Source organism: Emiliania huxleyi, assembly GCF_000372725.1.
Source record: "Emiliania huxleyi CCMP1516 unplaced genomic scaffold EMIHUscaffold_83, whole genome shotgun sequence".
NCBI lineage: Eukaryota > Haptophyta > Isochrysidales > Noelaerhabdaceae > Emiliania > Emiliania huxleyi.
Window position 1 is genome coordinate 451,352 of NW_005195801.1, and position 19,402 is coordinate 470,753.

General features: G+C 64.6%; 6 protein-coding genes across 6 annotated transcripts in view; 2 read left to right on the top strand and 4 right to left on the bottom strand.

Annotated features, from left to right (window-relative positions):
• Nucleotides 1–690, bottom strand: part of EMIHUDRAFT_106820 (alpha-tubulin) — a gene marked incomplete at both ends in the record, with an annotated part of 2,612 nt that extends 1,922 nt beyond the window's left edge. Inside the window, 2 exons of the mRNA XM_005758965.1 lie at nucleotides 234–460; nucleotides 688–690. Of these exons, the coding sequence (XP_005759022.1) occupies nucleotides 234–460; nucleotides 688–690 (230 nt within the window). The remainder of the gene's footprint in view (nucleotides 1–233; nucleotides 461–687) is intronic.
• Nucleotides 691–975: 285 nt separating this feature from the next.
• On the top strand, nucleotides 976–3,514 carry EMIHUDRAFT_106821 (hypothetical protein; the record flags this gene model as incomplete). Its single annotated transcript, XM_005758966.1, has 3 exons — nucleotides 976–2,180; nucleotides 2,353–2,527; nucleotides 3,341–3,514. The coding sequence occupies 3 exons, from the start codon at nucleotides 976–978 to the stop codon at nucleotides 3,512–3,514; spliced, it is 1,554 nt and encodes a 517-aa protein (XP_005759023.1).
• Nucleotides 3,515–7,045: 3,531 nt separating this feature from the next.
• On the bottom strand, nucleotides 7,046–7,469 carry EMIHUDRAFT_55258 (hypothetical protein; the record flags this gene model as incomplete). The annotated part of the gene is made up of 2 exons (XM_005758967.1): nucleotides 7,046–7,259; nucleotides 7,357–7,469. Coding segments are annotated over 2 exons (327 nt in total), but the record flags the coding sequence as incomplete, so codon positions are not given.
• A 2,526-nt stretch (nucleotides 7,470–9,995) lies between these two features.
• EMIHUDRAFT_219128 (hypothetical protein) lies at nucleotides 9,996–10,544 on the bottom strand (the record flags this gene model as incomplete). Its single annotated transcript, XM_005758968.1, has 2 exons — nucleotides 9,996–10,307; nucleotides 10,539–10,544. The coding sequence occupies 2 exons, from the start codon at nucleotides 10,542–10,544 to the stop codon at nucleotides 9,996–9,998; spliced, it is 318 nt and encodes a 105-aa protein (XP_005759025.1).
• A 1,106-nt stretch (nucleotides 10,545–11,650) lies between these two features.
• On the bottom strand, nucleotides 11,651–12,764 carry EMIHUDRAFT_453449 (hypothetical protein; the record flags this gene model as incomplete). The annotated part of the gene is made up of 3 exons (XM_005758969.1): nucleotides 11,651–11,810; nucleotides 11,885–12,065; nucleotides 12,141–12,764. Coding segments are annotated over 3 exons (965 nt in total), but the record flags the coding sequence as incomplete, so codon positions are not given.
• Nucleotides 12,765–12,976: 212 nt separating this feature from the next.
• Nucleotides 12,977–15,054, top strand: EMIHUDRAFT_428434 (hypothetical protein; the record flags this gene model as incomplete). The annotated part of the gene is made up of 5 exons (XM_005758970.1): nucleotides 12,977–13,387; nucleotides 13,798–13,916; nucleotides 14,091–14,165; nucleotides 14,318–14,528; nucleotides 14,599–15,054. The coding sequence occupies 5 exons, from the start codon at nucleotides 12,977–12,979 to the stop codon at nucleotides 14,938–14,940; spliced, it is 1,158 nt and encodes a 385-aa protein (XP_005759027.1). The 3' UTR covers nucleotides 14,941–15,054.
• Between the last annotated feature and the right edge of the window lie 4,348 nt (nucleotides 15,055–19,402).

Here is a 19,402-nt window from a genome sequence, read left to right on the forward strand (position 1 = left end):
AGGCTCACAGTGGCCCCGCGCGTAGTTGTTTGCGGCGTCCTCCTTGCCCGAGATGAGCTGCTCGGGGTGGTAGAGCTGGCGGTACGTGCCCGTGCGGACCTCGTCTGTTGGGGGGGAGGAGGAGGAGTGGCTTCAGCTCAAGCCGCGCGATGGCAGGGGCGCGCGCATTGCAGCAGGGGCGCGCATCGGAGGGCGACGCGGGGAGCGGTGCGCGCGCGGGGGAGGGGCGGGACGCGCCGACGACGGTCGGCTCGAGGTCGATGAAGACGGTGCGCGGGACGTGCTTGCCCGAGCCCGTCTCGGAGAAGAAGGTGTTGAACGCGTCATCGCCGCCGCCGATCGTCTTGTCGGACGGCATCTGGCCATCGGGCTGGATGCCGTGCTCGAGGCAGAAGAGCTCCCAGCACGCGTTGCCGGTCTGGATGCCGGCCTGGCCGAGGTGGAGGGTGATGCACTCGCGCTGCGGACACGGGGAGGTCGTCAGTCGGCAGCGGTCAGAGCGCGTGCGGTCGGCGTGCGGTCAGGTGTGTGCGGTTGGGTGTGCGCGTGCGGTCGGGCGTGCGGTCGGGGCGCGTGCGGCGTGTGGGGATCTGGCGCGGCGCGGTGCGCGGTGAGTGTTGCGGGGAGGGGCGGAGCGCGGTCTGGGGCGCCGGGGCGCGCGTGGGGGCGCGCGGGAGTACAACCCACCATTGCCGTTGTGTGTGAGATTTGCCGCTCTGATCAAACGCACTGAATTCTTTTCGTGGCCGCAGCCGACGATCTGCTCGCACTAAGTTTTTTTTCCTTTGACCTCTTCTCCTGTGTTAATGGTTCGATCCTAGAGTCGAACTGGCAGCCACTCGCACCAAGGAGGCGAGGTGTGGCTACGTGACCCAGAAAAGGCCAGAGTCGGGAGCAACCCTCGAGGTGGGTCGCTCATATACTCAACATCCTGTTCATGAACACGTCCACTACCTTGGACATCCACGTCAGGCGATGTCGGAGCACCACAGCCAGCGCAGCAGCAGTGAGCTCCAGTCCATCAGCGAATGCAGCGATCAGGCCCTCATCCAAGGACACGCGACAGCGATGCAGGACTTCGACGCAAGCCGGCGCAGCAGCGAGTCTGGCGGACAAGGGCACGCGAAATCCTTGGACTACTCCGACCGCCAGACTGCACGTGGGCACCCTCGCAGTTGCGAGGCCGCCGAACGCAGCAGCGAGAGGGTCCGCGCCCAGCTCCGAGGCCGGATTGCCTCGGCGCGGCGAGTGCGCTGGCAGACTCAGGCGCTCATAGCGCTCGCCGGTGTCTTGCTCAACTGCTCGAGCTTAGGCTCGCGGTACTACTCCGCCTGTGGGGTCGCCGTCGTCTTTGGCCACACCCTCCTGCTGATCGCACTTCCATCGTCCCAGTCGCTCCTTCTCCGGTTGGCCAGCGCGTGGTACGCGGGTCTCCACCTTGCAACTTTGCGTCGGCTACACTTTGCGGACGAGGCGTGGGGCTTTCGCAGCCACGCCGGCTTGGCCCTCGCCGGCCTTGTCTGCGCCGCAGGCGCTGTAGTCACGGCCTTCCTCGCGGCTGCGCCGCGCATCCCGCCGCCAAAGCGCCTCAACTGCCTCATCGGCTGGATGCGGCTCGCCCTTGGACTTCGCGGCGCTGAGCTGGTGGCGCACGGGCTGTGCCTCTTCGGCAAGGGCGAGGTGGAGACTCAGGATGCCGCGTGCAAGCTCGCCGTCGCGGGGTCGCACCTTGTCTGTGCCTGTGTCCTGCTCGGCCCGCACGCGAGAGCACGCGCGGTCGAGCTGCTCACGCGGCTGGGCGCCACAGAGGAGGAGCGGGCGGCGACGCTCCTCGCCTCCGCCATCGGGCACCACCGGCCGTCCGAGCTGCTCCCGATGGCGGCGGCGAGCTTCCGCTCGGTCCGCTTCGACCTGCTGCGGCCCTCCGACCTCGACGGCAGCCACCCCGCCGCCTCGGAGGGGCGCGCGGAACGGTGCTCGCTCGGGCAGTGCGACGCGTTTGTGTCGCACGCGTGGAGCGACCCGGCGGGGCCAAAGTGGGACGCACTGGCGGCGTGGGCAGCCGACTTTGAGCGGGGGCACGGCCGCCCCCCCCGCCTGTGGCTCGACCGGCTCTGCCTCGCGGGCGACCAGCGCAGCGCCTCCGAGGCGCTGCCTTGCCTGCCAATCTACCTGTCGGGGTGCGAGACGCTGCTCGTCCTGCGTACTACGAGGCCTCGCTGCCTGTACTACGAGCCTCGCTGCTCGTCCTGTGCTCGGCAAGCCTCGTAACCAATACATACGTACTACGAGGCTTGCCGAGCACAGGAGCGGAAACTCATCCTTTTCCGGTCTACCGCCATGTGCGGCAAGGTGCTTGGTCCGGCTCGCTGCTGCCGCGGTGGGTCGCCAAGAAACGTCAGCGTGCGCCGCCGAAGAGTATCACTTGTCGAGCAAACGCGCCGCCGACCGCAGCCGCGCCACCTCGCTGCGCAGCGCCTACAAGGAGACGGCGGCGAGACGCTTCACCGCAGAAGGTTCCGAGAAGGTGTCGCCCCTCTCCGCCCAGCTGTCGCCTGCCGATCGTCCGCGAGCAGCTGGAGCAAGGCGCGGCGAGCCGTGCGTGCGGCGCGCCGCCGCGGCGTCTCCGTGTCGGTAGCAGCGGCAGTGTCTGCAGCAGCGGCAGTGTCGGCAGCAGTGGTGCTCTTGCGCAACTCACCCCAGAGCCCGAATGCAGCCACCGCCAGGAGGCAGACCGCTGCCGCCCGGCATGATGCCGCCAGGCATGCGGCCAGGCATGCGAGCCGATGCAGCTGCCGGGAGGCCCGCGGCCGCAGGGCATGATGCCGCCGCAAGGCGCGCCGCCGGGAGGGCCGCCGCAGGGCATGATGCCGCCAATGTAGACAATGTTCTGAGAACATACGAAGTGGAATCTGGCCTTGATGCGCCTTCACAACGGACGGCCGACAAACCAACACATGTACCTTCAGACAACGGCACTCAGGGCCTCAGCTGACCAGCCCTGTGCTGCGCATCGGCGCGAGAGCGGGCCTTCCGCTCGCTTGCGACTGGCCGTCTATGAGGACGACTCCCGCCTGCGAGCCCAGCCTCGTCTGCACGCGCTTGGCTGCAAACGGACGTCCCTTTCCGACGGCAAGACGCGCTCGCTCGCTTTGTCGTCGGGCGTCCGCCCGCCAGGGGTGCGAGGGGTGCGAGGGATGCGAGCCGTCTGGGCCGCGCTGCTGGTCTCGCAGGCGGCCGCAGCCGCCGTTGGACAGAGGCATAGCAGCAGATGTTCCGACCAAATGAACGGGAGAAGCGGGACTGGAGCATACGGGTACTCGAGTACCTTCCGGACAAGGTGCGCAACAAGCTCTCGAAGCGGCAGCACGAGGACGAGGCGAGCTGGTCGACGCGGTCGTGGCTGTCGCTGCAGGCCCAGCGCATGTCAGTCGCGCTGCAGCTCGCGGCGGCGGAAGAGATTGCGACCGAGCTCAGGCTCGCCGCGGCGTCGGAGGACGCCGCCGTCGCCTAGACCCCCCTGCGTCACTACGTGCCTCCCCGTCTTTGTAGCCTGGCGTTTGTGCCCCGTTTGTGCCGCGTCCCGTGCCCCCGAGTTCATTTAATATTCTCGAGTACCTTCCCCGATGGACCGGCTGGGAAATTCAATATCCCCGCAAAAACAGCGACTCTGGAAGAATGCATGGAATCGTGCGACAACTCGGTGACGCCAAGTGCGCCTGGCTTGTTTTTCATGACGCCATGTCTGAGTCTAACAGTCTGACAGCGGGAGTTGGCAATTGCGGGATTTACTATTCTGCTGATAATGGGTTGTCGGAACGCGTGTGTCAGGTGGGAGCGGTGAGCAAGAGTCTACGGAACCAATCGCTGAGAGGATAGGAGTGTGGCCACCCAGCCTGGTGTCGGCGGGTCGAGAGGCCTGATTCGTGTGTAGTTCCGATACCGTATACCCCGATTCGTTTTTCAGTTCCTGCTTCCTCGGCTCTCGCCTCTAGGTAAGGTAAGGTAAGGTAAACTTCTCCACACACACGAGGTGGTGGGGCAAGGGGGGGCGACCCTCGCGTCTCCACGTCTAACGACAGGAGCCCCACGGCATTTAAAGTGCAAGGCCCGGTGCGCGTGGGTGAGCGGTGTGTGTGTGTGTGTGTGTGTGTGTGTGTGTGTGTGTGTGTGTGTGTGTGTGTGTGTGTGTGTGTGTGTGTGTGTGTGTGTGCGTGTGTGTGTGTCACGTCACTGCATCCTCTGCCGGTTCCTCCCGTCGCCTTTTCTTTGTTCGAATGTTTTTCAATCCATCCTTCACGAAGCCCTCCCATGTAGCTAGCGTTCTTTGCGAATGTCTCGAGGTGGCCAGCAGGCGCTGTCTGCTCGCGGCCTGTGCGGGTCGCTCGTCCTCCTCGCGCTTCTTTCGTCCTCCCGTCCCTCCCCTCCACCCCATGGCCTCCTCGGCACTTCTTTCTCCATCCGCCTCGCCCTGCCTTTTCGTATCGTGCCGTTCGCCCTCCATTCGGTGACCTCCATGGCTGTCCGACTCTGTTTGGGTGGCGCTCTCGATACCGTTGCGTCAACCTCGACGTCGCTGTCGCCCTCCCCGTCCCCGTCGTCGCCCGTGCCTCGGTTCGCGTCATTGGTAGCGTTTCCGTTGCCCCCTCGTGTTCCGCCGTCGCCCTCTCTGCTCTGGCCGTTCGCGATTTTGCTCCTCCCGCGTGTCGCCCCTCCGTCTCCCCTTCCTTCGTCGTCATCGTCGCTGTCGCGAAAGCCCTCCGGTCCCTCGATTCCCTCGTCTATCCCCCCCGCTGCGTCGTCCCAGTTTATATCCTCATCCTCTGTGCGCGTTGTCGTTCCCTCCCCTTCTCTATCGTTGTCGCCTCCGTCGACTGCGGCGCTGTCTCTGCCCTCGCCTCCGTCCTCCTCGTCTCGCCTGCCGTCGTCCCGTTTCTCCTCGTCCTCGCCATCGTCTTGGCCGTTGTCTACCTGTCCATCGTGTCCCTTGTTGCTGGTGGCATCGCCGTTGGCTTCCTCTCTCCCCCTTTCCTCCCCGCCCCTCTCGCTGTCTGGTGCTAATGGACCCCCTTCCTCTCCCTCGCCACCGTCACCGTCACCATCCCCGTCGCTACCGTCCTCCATGCCCGCCGCCCTTTGTTTCACACTCGTCTCTGCCATGTCCGCCGTCGCCGCCGTCCTGTCCGCTGCGCTCTGTGCTCCGTGGTACAGTCGCTTATTGTTGCTCAGGATTAGCTCACGCACCAGGACAGCCTCCTGCTCGTTATTTTGGCTTGCCGATATGCATCCAAAGTTCCACGCTAGCTCCTCCTTCGTCACGTCTATCTCTTTGCATCTCCCCCTGCCAGTGCAAGACGAAATCGTTGTGCCCTCTACTTTTTAAAGCCGTACGACACACATTCACATACTACGGTTACGCGTCACGCTCACGGGTATGCCGGCCTAGGGAGACGGAAGAGGTGCGTGGGAAGAGAGAGGGCGCGAGCTAGACTATGTGGTACGAGACGTGGTCCTTGCCGAGCTTCTTACTGCTCGGGTCCTTCTTCACCAGCAACCCAACCCCGGCAAGGATCAGCGCCAGAGAGAGCAGCCAGCCGAGCCGGTGCCGCCGCGGAACCTGCTCGTTGAGCGCTAGCAAGCCTACGTTGTGAATACAACGGTGTGAATACAACGGTGTGAATACAACCTCTCCTGGGCCTACGCTGTGAATACGCCGACACGAGGGCGTGAATACGCCGTCTTCAGAGCACCGCGTGAGTACAACGGAGAGGAAGACAGTGAAGAGTACAGCGGAATGCGGGTAAATACAGCTGAATACGTGTCCTCTAGAAGCCGTCGTCCGCGCGAGCCTGTTGTGTGAATCGTGCGTGTGCGAGGGAGTTGTGTTGCAAGACTCTAGGGCCAGCAAGCCGGTCAGCACGCCGGTCGCGATAGTCACCATCGCGGCGTACGTGCACACCACAATCGCCCGCCCCTCCTTCATGCCTCGGTTCTGCGCAAAGATGCCGCTCGCAGAGAAGCCGACCGACGCCGCGATGCCGAGCGGGGCAAGGCCGCGCGCGGGTGCGCCATACTCCGCAACGAGCAGCTGAGAGAGCAGCAGGCCTGCTTCACAGGAGAGGGGTGTGAAGGGACGCCCTCCTCGGACCCAGCGCTGACTTCGGACTGCCGTCGCTGTCTCTCCCTTCTCGACTGTCTGTGCTCGTGCCTCTTGGGTCCGGGGTTGTGCTTTGGGTGAAGGGACGCACGCTCACGGCAGGGAGCGGCCGAGAGAGCAGCAGGCCTGTCCTCGCTGCGGCGGAGGAGAGGCCGAAGAGGAGCCCCGCCTGCCGGGCGGCATCGCGATTGCTGGCAGTCTTAGTGGTAGCCTCTTCTTGCCGAGAGGGCTACTGCGCTTGCTGCTCTCGGCTCCACCGCGGCTATATCTCGGCTCCATCTCGGGGAATACCTCGGCTACATCTCCCCAGCGACGCGCCTGCGCTCCTGCAGCGAGCTCCACTCTCCGCGCCGCCGCCGCCGCCGTCGCCGCCGCAGCGCTGGCCTCGGCCAACTCCTCCGCGCCGCCGGCGACGTTGCGGTGGTCTCGGTCTCGTGCCAGGGCGGAGCAGGCGCGTCGGATCTGTAGCTCGAGCAGCGCGAAGACGCCGCCGTACCTGCTTCACGGCCGGGAGGTGTGAAGAGAGTCTCTTCACACCTCGAGCAGCGCGACGACGCCGCCGTACCTGCTTCACGGCCGGGAGGCGTGAAGAGAGTCTCTTCACACCTCGAGCAGCGCGAAGACGCCGCCGAGCCCGCAGAGCAGCCCGAGCGACGCCAGTGTCGCCGGCAGCGAGTCCTCAAACAGCTCTGCAGTCAGTCCGACGCCGACGGTGCCTGCGGGGAGGGGGCTGAGGCAGGGTGGGGGCACGCTGCCGCGCAGTGTGCTTAGAGTGAACCTGCCCGCAGTGCAGTTTGTGAGCACGCTCCCAGCGACTGCAGTGCGGCGTGGGTGCGTGCTCCCAGACGTTGGCTCTGCTGAGCGGCTCGGAGTGGCATCTGGACGGCGGGAGCCTGCCATCGCCACGACGACGCCGGCTCGCTCGTTGGCCTGCAGCTCCTCGCGGAGGTAAAAGTGCGAGAAGACGGCGAGGATCGCCATCCCGCACCCCGACACGGGCTGAATCAGCGAGACGGGAGCCATCGAGAGCGCCGCGAGGAGGCAGAGCGCGCCGCCGACATCCGCCAGCAGCCCGATGCGCCAGAGTCGCGAGCCGGCGTACCTGGAGACGGAGGGGCCGCGCACCTCAGATAGATCGGCGCGGGCGCACTCGCCGCAGCCTCGAGCAGAGGCGCGGCAGGGGAGCCGCACGCACGCACCGTCGCATCACCGCCTTTGAAAGGGAGAGCTGCGGCAGGTCCTTTGTGGCCTCCTTCTGCAGCACCTTGCCAATGTTGTTGGCCGCGGAGCCGAGCACCGTCAGCAGGACGGCGAGCGCCGTCATTGATCGTGGGTTTGCTTTTAAGAGGATCTAGCTGGCTGCTCTCTCCCACAACGTGTCCGGCCCAGCGCCGACAGGGGTTCCAGCTCTCTTCTGGTAGGGTATCCAATGGCTCGACTTAATTATTAATCTTGGGTAACCTCGATTAGTATGAGTTAACCTCGCGTAAGGTATTCCACGTGCTCACGGCGTTTCTCAGTGACAGTGTTGACCGATGCGCTACCGGTTGGACCGCGAAGATGTAAGAAGCCGCGTCGACGAGGGCAGTGCGACCTGTGCGGCCTACTGAGCGGCGTGAGAGCGATTGAAACGACACGCCACCTCGCCCTCGAATGTCCATACACCACGCTGACCCTCGAGGCGGTACTCCGCGCAGTCCTGGAAAGCACGACCGTGGACGATGCCGTGCTAGAGGAGGTCCGGGGCATGGGGAGGGAGCAGCTAGTCCACGAATACCGCCGCCTCTGCATCACCGGTTTCCGTCTGACCACAGGCAGAGGACAGATGGCTGAGGGGCGCATTGGGGTGACGCCGACTTGCGTTATTATATGCTTGAGGACATTGCAGGCATCGTACGACGGCGCCACGGAACGCCCTCCTCGCGCCGGACAACACGCCGGACGTGCGAGTTGACACGATTTACAACGTCGAGGCGCGCCGAGCTCTAATCCGGACTTACGCCCACACCCGCCGCCGAGCTCTCGACGAGGAGAAGGCGATTCGCCTCCGAATCCCGGGCTGGCAGCCGTCGCCAGTGGAGGGGCCTGTTGCGGAGTGGGAGACGGAGTGGCTCGCCTCAGGTTTCTTTTCCAGCGAAGGCGAGTGCGAGCTTCCGGAGACGCTCAAATCTGTCCGAGGGGTGGCGGCAAACGGCTGCGCGGTAAGCACAGTCGCCCTCCTCTGGGTAGCGCCTCAGGCGTGAGGGGGGGCATGCCGGGTCAAGCTGAGACTAATGGTCGAGGCACCAGGGGTGTCGTTCTTCGCCCACAGCAGCAACTGCTCTCTTATCCTCGTCACAGCAACGAGCGGGCTCACGCGGAGTAGTTCGCACCGATAGCGAGTACGCGGCGGCATGCATGATGGGGCGGGTGACCCCCAAAACGAACAGACAGAGCTGGCGGGGAGCGCCTTCGGTCCCTTTGGCAACGCCTTCGCGCCAAACACACCGTGACGTGGAGACATGTGAAGGGTCACAGCGACAACAAATGGAACGACTACATCGACGAGCTAGCTACTCGCGGCAGGCAGGGTGACAGAGGCTCAAACGCTGCCGAGTGGGCGGACGACACCATCCCGACGGACACTCCCGACGATGTAGCATCCAGCGCCCACGGCCGCCTCCGGTCCCCCCATCCCCGTTGCCTCCTTCGCCGTTGCCCCCTCCGCCGTCTCCTTCGCCGTCGCCCCCTCCGCCGTCTCCGTCGCCGCCTCCGCCCCCGCCTTCGCCACCGCCTCCCTCGTCGCCACCATCTCCACCGCCATCTCCACCGTCGTCGCCTCCACCGTCGCCCTGGCCGTCGCCACCGCCTCAACCGCCGTTGCCACGTCCACCACCATCTCTGCCACCCTACACGCCGCTTCCAGACGGCCAGACCGTGCAGGAGGTGACAGCAAGCCTCATCTTGTTCGAAGTAACTCTTGAGGAGTCCATCGAGTCCTTCACCGTGGAGCGGCAGGCGGCAATCCGCGCGCGCCTACAGACAGAGCTCTCATGCTTTGCGCCCTTGTGCTATGTACAAGTCGCCCTGGCCGCAGGCTCGGTCAAGATCAAGATCATGATCACAGTACCCACTAGTCTCGGCAACGAGGCAGCATCAATCACCCACAAGGCTGAGCGATTGTTGGAAGCCCAGGGCTCATCGTCTCGACTGCCTGCCATCTTTGACGCTAACGTACTCTCTAACTCTCCCTCGCCGACGGTGCAAGGTGGAGTCATTGCTCTCATCCCAAGTGAGGAGGAAGATAGCGAGCCCAAGAAGTCGAAGTTCCCCCTCGTCGTTGTCTTAATTGCCGTCGCCGTGGCTGCCATCGCGATCGCAGCCGCCGCGATTGGTTTCGCCCTTTGCTGTTGGCGTAAACAGGCGACAGCCCGGGCCAGCTTCGAAGCCAAGGAACGTGTCTGAAATGCTCTTCTACATCGGTGATCGATAAATGCTGTACCAAACCGCCGACTTCTTGGCCGCCACCCAAACGCGTGTGGCCCATGGCTTGCGGGGGGGGCGGGCGGGGGGGGAGCACTTGGAGTGCAGTTGGCAACTGCAAGGACCGGGGAGCTAAGAAGCGCACCCAGCGGCCGGGTGGTACGCGAAGATTCTCTGTCGTAGTTGTAAAATTCTTTTTCCCAGGAAATTCTTTTTCGTCCCTTCGCGAAGAAAAAGGCGAAATTCTTTTTTTGGCAAAATTCTTTTCGCGGGCAGCGCGCATGGAGGCGAACCGCCCCGACCTCCTCGACGCCAAGCTCGAGGACCCCGCCGGGCCAATCCCCCAGAGCTCCCCTCCACCCGGCTTGCTCTTGCTCTAGCCCTCCCGGGACCGCTTCGCCGCAGTGCGCGCGGTCGGGCGAGGCAGCGGCCCGCGCCAGGACGAGTCGGACAGCTTCTCTTCGCACTCGTAGCCGTCGGCCGTGTAGCGCAGCGTGTGCGCCCGGCTCGCCTCGTCGAAGCGGAGCACCTCGGCCTTGTACCACGCGTCCTCCCCGTCCCAGTACACCTCGACCAGCCGCCCCACCAGCTCCTTCGCCCGCGACTTTGTCAGCGACGGCCCCTTCTCCGGCTGCCCCTGCGCCCTCTTCTCCGCCGCCTTCTTCTCCCTGCCCGCCGCGGCCGCCGCCTGCTCTCGGATCGAGGCGGTCTCTCAGCGGTACCTCGGCTGTATCTCCGCTGTATCTCGGCTGTATCTCGGCTGTATCTCGGTGGTATCTCGGCGGTGTCTCGGCGGTCTCCTGCGCCGCGTCGCCGCCGAGCTCGATCGCCACGGAGCGGCTCTTGCAAGGCACGCCTACAGAAAGAAAGAAATAAGACGGCCAGCCTCGGAGACGAGATGGGAGTCAGGGACATGCACATGCATACATGCACATGCACATGCATACATGCACAAGCATGTTGTAACATGTTGTGTGTGCATGTGCATGTGCATGTGCATGTGCATGTGCATGTGCGTGTGCATGTGCATGTGCATGTGCATGTATGCATGTGCATGTGCATGTGCATGTATGCATGTGCATGTGCATGTGCATGTGCGTGTGTATGTGTCCCCGCCCTGCAAGATCGTGTGCGTGAGGGATCTTCAACCCGTCCCCTCACCCCGGACCACTCCCCGACACTAGAAGAGCGGCGCGAGATGGGGCTAACGCACGCCTGCCGGCGAGATGTACTTCCAATTCCCGCTCTTGCTGCCGCCAGCGTACATCTCGACCACCGTCCAGCCCGCCGCCGCCGCGCCGGCCCACAGCTTCGCGTCGACCGCGGTCGCCTCGAGCGCCACCAGCCCGCCCTCTGTCCGCCTCAGCTGCGCATCTCCCGGCAGCGAGGGTCGCTCCGCCGCCTTGCGCGCCTTGCCGCCGCCGCCGCCCTTCGCCACCGAAGGCCTCCCGCCGGCTCCGCCAGCCGCCGTCGACGCAGCCGCCGCCGCCGCCGCGTCGCCGGGTCTCGGAATGGCGCCTTTTGTCTGCAGCGCCTGAATGCGGCTGCGGATCGCCCCCCAGCTGCGCTTCATCGCCTTCTCGAGCGGCTCCTGGCCCTTGGTGCCGTGCCTCGCCACCAGCGCCGCGAGCTTGCGGTCGTCCTCCTCCGACCTGATCACGGCCAGAGGTGTGAAGAGGCGCTGCTCACAGCAGCCGCTCGCAGCTTGTCGTCCTCTGACCATGGGCGCGACGAGACGGTCAGCCGCATCGCCTAGTTAATTAATTCATGGGTCCTCTAATTAATCAATCAATTAATTAACGAGACGGTCAGCCGCATCGCCTAGTTAATTAATTCATCGATGGGTCCTCTAATTAATCAATCAATTAGTTAACGAGACGGTCAGCCGCATCGCCTCTTTGAGCGTGTGCGTGTCGTCCTTGTCGTCGCGCGCCGAGGGCTTCTTCCGCGGCGGCTCCAGGCCTACAAAGAAACACAAAACGTATATTTCTTTTTTCAGGTGGGCGGGCTTCTTCCGCGGCGGCTCCAGGCCTAAAACAAACACGTGCCGCCCGTGTTTCTTTTTTCAGGGGGGCGAGCTTCTTCCGCGGCGGCCCCAAGCCTAAGAAGAAACACGTGCCGCCCGTGTTTCGTTTCCGGGTCGGCAGGCTTCTTCCGCGGCGGCCCTAGGCCGAGGTCGAGTGGGCCGGACCTGTTCACAGCTCGACGGTGTGAACAGCGCCTGTTCACACCTCGAGGTGTGAACGAGGGTTGGCGGGCGTTTACCCGTCCGCGGGCGGCGGCGGCGGCAGCAGCCCGGGCGGCGGCGGGAAGGCGCTCCCAACGAGGCGAGGGGTGCCCTTGCGGCGCGCGGCGAGGTCGTCGACAACGGACTGCTGCGTGAGCGACTGGCGCTGCCGCTCCGACAGGAGGTAGCCCTCGATGTCGGACGCGTCGTCGCTCTCGCCTGTCACCAATTAATTAATCCGAGTTCATTAATTTATTAAGGGACTCCTCGAGTCGGACGCGTCGTCGCTCTCGCCTGCGGCGTGCGACGCCACCGCGCCGCCGATCCGCGCCAGCAGCGCAGAGCGGGCGACGCGGTGCGAGTCTGACGTCTCCGGTGCATCGCCGACTTCCTCCTCGGTGCGCGAATACGCCACCGCCCGCCACAGCCGCCGGACCGCCGCAGCGCATAGAGGCGGCGGCAGCTTTCGCTGCGGCGCCTGGCCGCCCGCTGCGGCGCCGGCGGCGCAAGCGGCGCACGCGCGGTGTTCGTTGAGCGAGGCTGCAATCGCGTGCCAGTCGATCCGCCCCGTGTGCCGCGTGCAGACGTGCGCGTGCACCTCCCGCAGCAGCTGCAGCGCCTGCTCGAGCAGGCCGCACCCGTCGCTCTCGCCGGCGCCGTCGGCGTCGCCGCCGTCGGTGTCGGCGGCGCCCCGCGTCGCAGGCGTCGGGAGCGGCACCGGCTGTGTTGCGACGTTCGTCGGAAGCCGGTTCGAGAATGGGAGCAGGTACATCGAGTCGCAGATCAGATCGCCGCGGGCGGCGGGCGCGTCGTCCGAGTCGCTGGAAATCTCGCCGCCGCGCTGCGGACGGCGAGGCGGGTCTGGCCGACGGTCGGCCAGCCGCGCGATCTCCGCGGTGGTGCGCCGATCGCACATGGGAGCACCAAGATTGCGAAGCGCTTCGCGCCACGCTTCGCGCGCGAGTGATTTTTCTTCTTTTCTCACTTTGCGGAATATCTGGCTGTTGTAGGTATGTTGCGGAAGCCGCGAGAAGTTAATTCTTTTGTCGGGCAAAAGGTGCTCGCGGCGACGAGTTCGCGCGCCGTTTGCCGTTGCTCCGGCTCGGCCGCTTCTCTGCCTGCCAGACCAGATGGTCTTCGGGCAGGTCGTCATCGGCCCGCCCGGCTCCGGCAAGTCGACCTACTGCGAGGGCATGCGCCAGTACCTCGAGGCGACGGGCCGCAGCGTCAGCGTGGTCAACCTGGACCCCGCGAACGACCTGCTGCCGTACGAGCCGGCCGCCGACATCCGCGAGCTTGTGAGCGTGGAGGGCGCCGCGTCGGCGTGCGGCCTCGGCCCGAACGGCGCGCTGGTGTACTGCCTCGAGTACCTCGAGGCGAACCTCGACTGGCTCGAGGGCGCGCTGAGCCGCGCCGGCTCAGCGTCGTACGTGCTGCTCGACCTGCCGGGGCAGGTGGAGCTGTACACGCACTACCCAGTCGTCCGCAACGTGCTGCAGGGGCTTCAGCGGCGCGGCCACCGCCTGTGCTGCGTGCACCTCGTCGACGCGCACCATCGTAGAAGCGGAATACGTGATCATGTCTCCCGACCAGCGCCCGAGAGGACACGTGCTCCGCTGCATGCAGCCGTATTCGGCTGTACTCACTGTACGCAGGCCGCTCGTACTCACCCGGTACTCTGAAGACACGGCACAACACTGCATTCCCGCCCTGACGTCGGTGCTCCAGACCGTAGGCAGAAAGAAAGACAGAAAACAGACAACCCGAGGGAGGGGGATGGGAGGACGGCACGCCTCCACCACACAGGGATGTTAAGGAGAGGAGTGTGGTGCTAGCCGTCGCCCACCCTTGGGCGTCTGCCTCTTCCTATCTCTCCTCGCAGTCTCTCGCCGATTCTCGCAGCGACAGACCGCAGGCGCACCACTGCTCCGACGCAGAGAAGTTCTTGTAGGCGCACCACTGCTCCGACGCAGAGAAGTTCTTGTCGGTGCTGCTGGTCACGCTGTCAACCATGGTGCAGCTCGAGATGCCGCAGGTGAACCTGCTCTCCAAGCTGGACTTGGTCGAGGCGTACGGCCCGCTCCCCTAGAAACGGATACGTATTCTTGTATCCCAACCAGCGCTCGAGAGGACACTATTCTCAGCCGTATTCATCCGCATTCCGCTGTATTTACTGTACTCCTATCCGTTGTCTTCACGCGGTGCTCTCAATACGCTGCGTAATACCGTATTCCCGCCCTGAAGTTGGCGTATTCAGCACGTAGGCCCGCTCCCCTTCAACCTCGACTTCTACACCGACGTGCTCGAGCCGGCTAGGAAGTGTCTCGGAAGTGTCTTGGAAGTGTCTCGGAAGAGTCTAGGAAGTGTCTAGGAAGTGTCTATAGGCTTCTGCCCCACCTGCAGGCTGCCGCTTATCCGCCGCCAGCGGCGACAGCGGGGCCGGCCGACAGCGGCGAAGCGGCGGCGCCGAGGCGGCGTGGGCTGGAGGGCTTCGCGGCGCGCCACTTGAAGCTGTCTGCCGCGATCTGCGAGCTGGTCGAGGACTTTGGCTTGGTGGGCTTCGGCGCGGTGGCGGTGGATGACTCGGAGACGATGGCGCGTGCGCTGCGCTCGATCGACAAGGCGAACGGCTACTGCTTTGGTGCGACCGAGGGGGCGCCCGAGGGCGTCTTCGGCTGCGCGGCGTCCGACCTCGACGGGGGACGACGAGAACAAGAAAAAGAAACGCCGACAGGGAGAGAGCTGTGAACAGGCGGCCGACCTCGAGTGGGACGACGAGCGCGTCGGCTCTCTGCAGGAGCGGTTCATGGGGGGAGGCGGCGGAGGAGGCGGAGGAGGCGGAGGCGACGACGGCGACGACGGCGACGGCGGCGACGGCGACGGCGGAGGCGGCGGAGGCGGAGGCGGCGGAGGCGGCGGCGGCGATGGCTTCGGTGGTGGAGGCGGCGGAGGCGGTGGAGGCGGGCGGGCGATGGCGCCCGAGGAGAGGCACATGACTGAGGAGGACTTGTTGCGCGAATTCTTGCCTCCCGGCCACCGGAAGCTGCGGCGGGCCGGGCTGGGCGGCGACGGCGGCGGCGGGCCATTGGGGTGATTGAGAGAGCACAACGTGTCTAGCACCTCTTCTGGACAGGCCTCTACGGACACTCGACGTGCTAGGGCCGGCTCGCGTCATTGAACTATGTTTTGGACCATTTTCAATTTCTCACTTTGAGGAATGAGGTCTTTGGACTTTTTGCGAGGATTTGCGACTTTTGAGGTTACGGTAGTTGTATGCCACCGCCACCGCCGCCACCGCCTCCGCCTCCTCCACCCTCGACACCTCCGCTTTCGCCGCCGTCGCCTCCGGCCCCTCCGTCGGGCCACCAGTGCCCCCTCTCCGCAGTGCTCGAACTTTACCGGGGTATGTAAATGAGACCGGTGTTTATGTGGTGAATGGTGATATTTTGTTTTTGATTAACTTTGAAGTGGTTTTGGTATAGTGGTATGCGAAAGTGGTATGCGGAGTGTTGATTAGTGTGTAGCGGCTGTGGGTGTGGTCCCAGGAGGGGAAGCCATGCAAAAGTGCGGGTATTACCCTACCCGGGTATACCCGGATTTTTGCAGGTATACCCGCAAAATACCGGGCACATTTTGCCGATTTCGCCGATTTAGCCACAAAAATGCACTCGGACTCGCTTTGGTTTCCGTGAGGCAGGTAGGGTATGGGATATCCCAGGGACTCGACCACCTCACCACAGAAGAGGCGACGGCTCGCGCGCGGGAGATTAAGTTTGTCCAGGCCTCGCAAGCTGGCACATCGACTACCTAAGGGCTTAAAGGCATCACACTACAAGGAACGCGGCTGAGCTGACTCCCTGTAGGGGGCGCCTCGGTGAACCAGGGACTAGGATCTCGCGCAGACGACACAGGGCGTGCTGCGCCCCGCGCGATCCCTGGCACAGAGGAGGCTGGGCCGCTGAACTTAGGATGCCTGCGGAAGGCTGGCGAGAGCCGGCGACCCACACCCGCAACTCATATTTATCACAACAAGCCATTATGCCCCAACAGGCCCCACCACCCCACCCCTAGGCAATGTAGCGCACATGTCTAGTCCGGAGAGGACGGGGGGGGGGGGGGGTAGGGGATAGCACTGTGCCGAGTATAATTTTGGATTAAAGCAATTTTTTGCAAGAGGGAAAGTAGTTAGGAACAGCCTAACAAGCACAAGCAAGCACGTGCTCCAAGCAAGTGCTCCAAGCAAGTGCTCCAAGTGCTCCAAGTGCTCCTTCGTTGTAGTCTTATAGCCCTGCGACCGCGCGCACCCCCCAGGGCTAGGGCTACGTAGCCCGCAACCCGATCCCGAGCGCATCCGGCCCGCTAGGTGCCAGGGTGCGCTTCTCTTAGGACGTTAGCTCCCCGCGGCCCTGGATTCATACATACATACCTCGATATAGGCTCTAGATGAGGCTGCCAATCGCACTTCAAGATTAGTGCTCCAAGTGCTCATATTGTGCGCTTCTTAGCTCCCCGGCCATGGGGATGTGAGGTTACCAACCGCACTCCAAAGTGCTCCCCAAGATAGTATAGTCATATCGTGGGTTCGTGGCAGGAGGACGTGGGGGGGGCCCGGGGACGTGGCCGGCTGTCCCTGGTGTCTGGGCGTTAGATCCGCGTGTACACGGAGAGGGGGCGTTCCGCCGCTAGCTAGGGAGGGGGAAAAGGGGCCAACGCAAAGTGCTGGGGACCCTCTGTTTTCCTTTTTGTTTTCCGGAAAACCTTATACAGGCCAAAAGGTAAGGTAAGGTAAACTTCTCCACACACACGAGGTGGTGGGGCAAGGGGGGGCAACCCTCGCCACGCGTCTCCACGTCTAACGACAGGAGCCCCACGGCATTTAAAGTGCAAGGCCCGGTGCGCGTGGGTGGCGAGTTCGCGCTGCGCTAGGCTCACAGATGCGAGTGCGCTGCGATAGAAGAAAAAAACAGGGTCGAAACGACAACCGAAGGGAGGACTGTGTAGTGTAATCATGTGTCAAGAGGCTCAGAGCGAGTGCTGCCATGCTGCTGCTGCTGCTGCTGCTGCTGCGCTGCTGCTGCTGCGTGCTGGCCTGCTGCTGCTGCGCGGCGAGCGCCGTCGCCGAGGCGGGCCTCGGCGGAGAGCGCGACAATGCGGCCTTTTCCGCGACCCGCACAAAGAAGAGGCGCCCTCCGTCCGCCTCGACCTGCCACCGGCTTGCGTCGACCGACCCGGCCGCGTGCCACAGATCCCCCCTACCGCCGCGCGCGCCTGCGGCGTGCGCGCCAGCGCCGCCACGCTGCAGGTGCAGCGCTCGGCGCTGCCGGCCCGCCGCGCGCCACCCGGTTGGAGGGCATGTGTTTGAGTATTTTACAACAAGAAAACACGCGGTCTCTCGCCGCACCGTCTCTCGGGTCTCTCCACGACTAGGTCCAGCCCTGGGTGGCGCAGGTTGTGACATTTGGCGATTCCGCGACTTACTGGGCCCCTGAGCCGCTACCCGTGTGCGATTTTTTGTGGCCCGGACATGATACTGATAGTAAACGGGTCAGAACCGGCCAAACACAGGCTACAGCCCCACACACGCGCCCGCCATAGCTCCTGGAGAGCATGCGCGAGTGACGCGCTGCAAGCCGCGAGAGTGGCATCAGAGGCAGGAACGACGTGCTCTTGCTGCACCTCGCAGCTGCACCAAGTGTGCTCGCAGTGTATGCCACGGCCACTGCCTGCGGCATTGCTCTCGTGCAGCTAGGCGATGCAGGTCCATCAGCAGGGCTCATCCAATGCGAGCGCACATTGTGCGTAGCCGCGGGCAGGTGGCAGTGCACAGCCGCACACCGGCTCTGGCGGCTCGTATGCCCCCGGCAGTGCTGCTAGTCATCAACTTGCGTATTAGGGCCGCAGCAGACTGCTGCTGTGGCAGCAGCAGCAGCCTGCTGCTGCCTGATTCAGTCAAGCCAGCGGTGCAGCGAGGCGTGCAGAATTCGCGCGGTTTGGTACCTCCTGAGGCTGAGCGCGTTCAGACTCGGTGACCGGAGTTGGATGGTCCGATGGAGCTCGGCGAGCTCCATCGGACCATCCATGGCCGGACGGCGGAGCGTGAGGTGGCGAGCGGAGAGATGTACCGCAAGACCAAAAAAACACGGATCTGTCATCTGACGATTGTCATCCTGGTGCCGCTGCTTGGCCGCCGCGCTCGCACTCGCTCCGCTCGATGCCATCGTGAGGCTGCAACGGTCTGCGAGCTCCTTTCGCCCAGCGGGTCCACCACAGAGTTCTCCCAGTCATGTGCCCAAATGCGCCCGCCGTTTTTCGTCATACCCCCCCCCCTGGAAACCCGCCGACTTTGATTGGGTCCGGTTCAACCTCACTCTCATCTTTATACTTACAGATACAAAACGTCAGATCTGCGCCACCCAGGGCTGGACCTAGTCCCACTCTCGCGCGCTTGCTGGGTTGCTCACTTGGTTGCTCTCACCTCTGGAGACCTGAGACCTCTCTCTCGCCGCACCGTGCGGCTCCCGCACACACGCCACGGCTCACGCTCTCCAGTGATAACAGTGGCAGCGGCGCAGCGCGCGCGCGGCGCGCGCGACGGAGGGGCGGAGCAGCGACCGCTGGCGCGGTGTCGCTGCTCCGTCTGTCAGCCAGAGACGCGCGCTCTGCCGCTCCACGCCCGGCTGCTCCCTTGCCCCGTCACCCGCCGCGCCCTCGCCCGGCCGCCTCACCGCGCACGGAGCGCTCGGCTGCTCGCCGCCGCCGCCGCGCGTCCCGCGCCGCCACGCTTGCCCCCACCTTGCCTGACGCGCGAGGAGAGGTAGGAGGTGCTTGCCGCGGCCGGCGAGCACTCCCGCGCCTGCGGAGGGGCAAGGCCTGAGGGCGGGCGGGCGGGCGGGCGGGCGCGGGTGGATAAACGCTGCGCCGCCCCCGCACAAGCGACACTGGCCGCGGCTCGCCGCCACGCGCCGGCTCGGAAGAGGGGCTGTCGACGGCACAGCAGCGGCACGCCTCGGCGCTCGAGCCGCCTACAACCCCCCACCTCGACGTGACGGCCGTTCCCAGGGCCGGCCGGTGCGCGCCCGACCCACGCCCCCTCTCGCACCCCCCCGACCCCCCTGCGCGGCGCACCCGTCCGCTGTGCGCCGGCTCGAGCGCCTATTGCCAAATCGCGACGTTTGAGCGCAGCGCACGCGTCCCACACGTCACGCGCGCGCAGGAGAACGTGCGGCACAGCAGTAGCGTGTACTCGCTGAGGGCATCGCGCCGAAAACCCCGCGCATTCCGCCCCAGCAGAGGCTGCAGCCTCTGCACAAGCTACACCACTGTAAGAATGGTGAGTACTTGGGGTTGAGTGGGCTTGCTTGCTCCCTCAGCCGGGAGCAAAAATGCAAGAAGCCGGGAGCAAAAATGCAAGAAAATTGTCAACATTTTGCGACACCATCATGCCCATAACCAGGCCGGCGTAGGCTAGCCCGCCACGATGCGCCGCGCGCGAGAGCGCCTCCGCATCGCAGCGCGCGCGCCGACGTGCGCGCCGGCGACGGCAAACACGTTCGAGA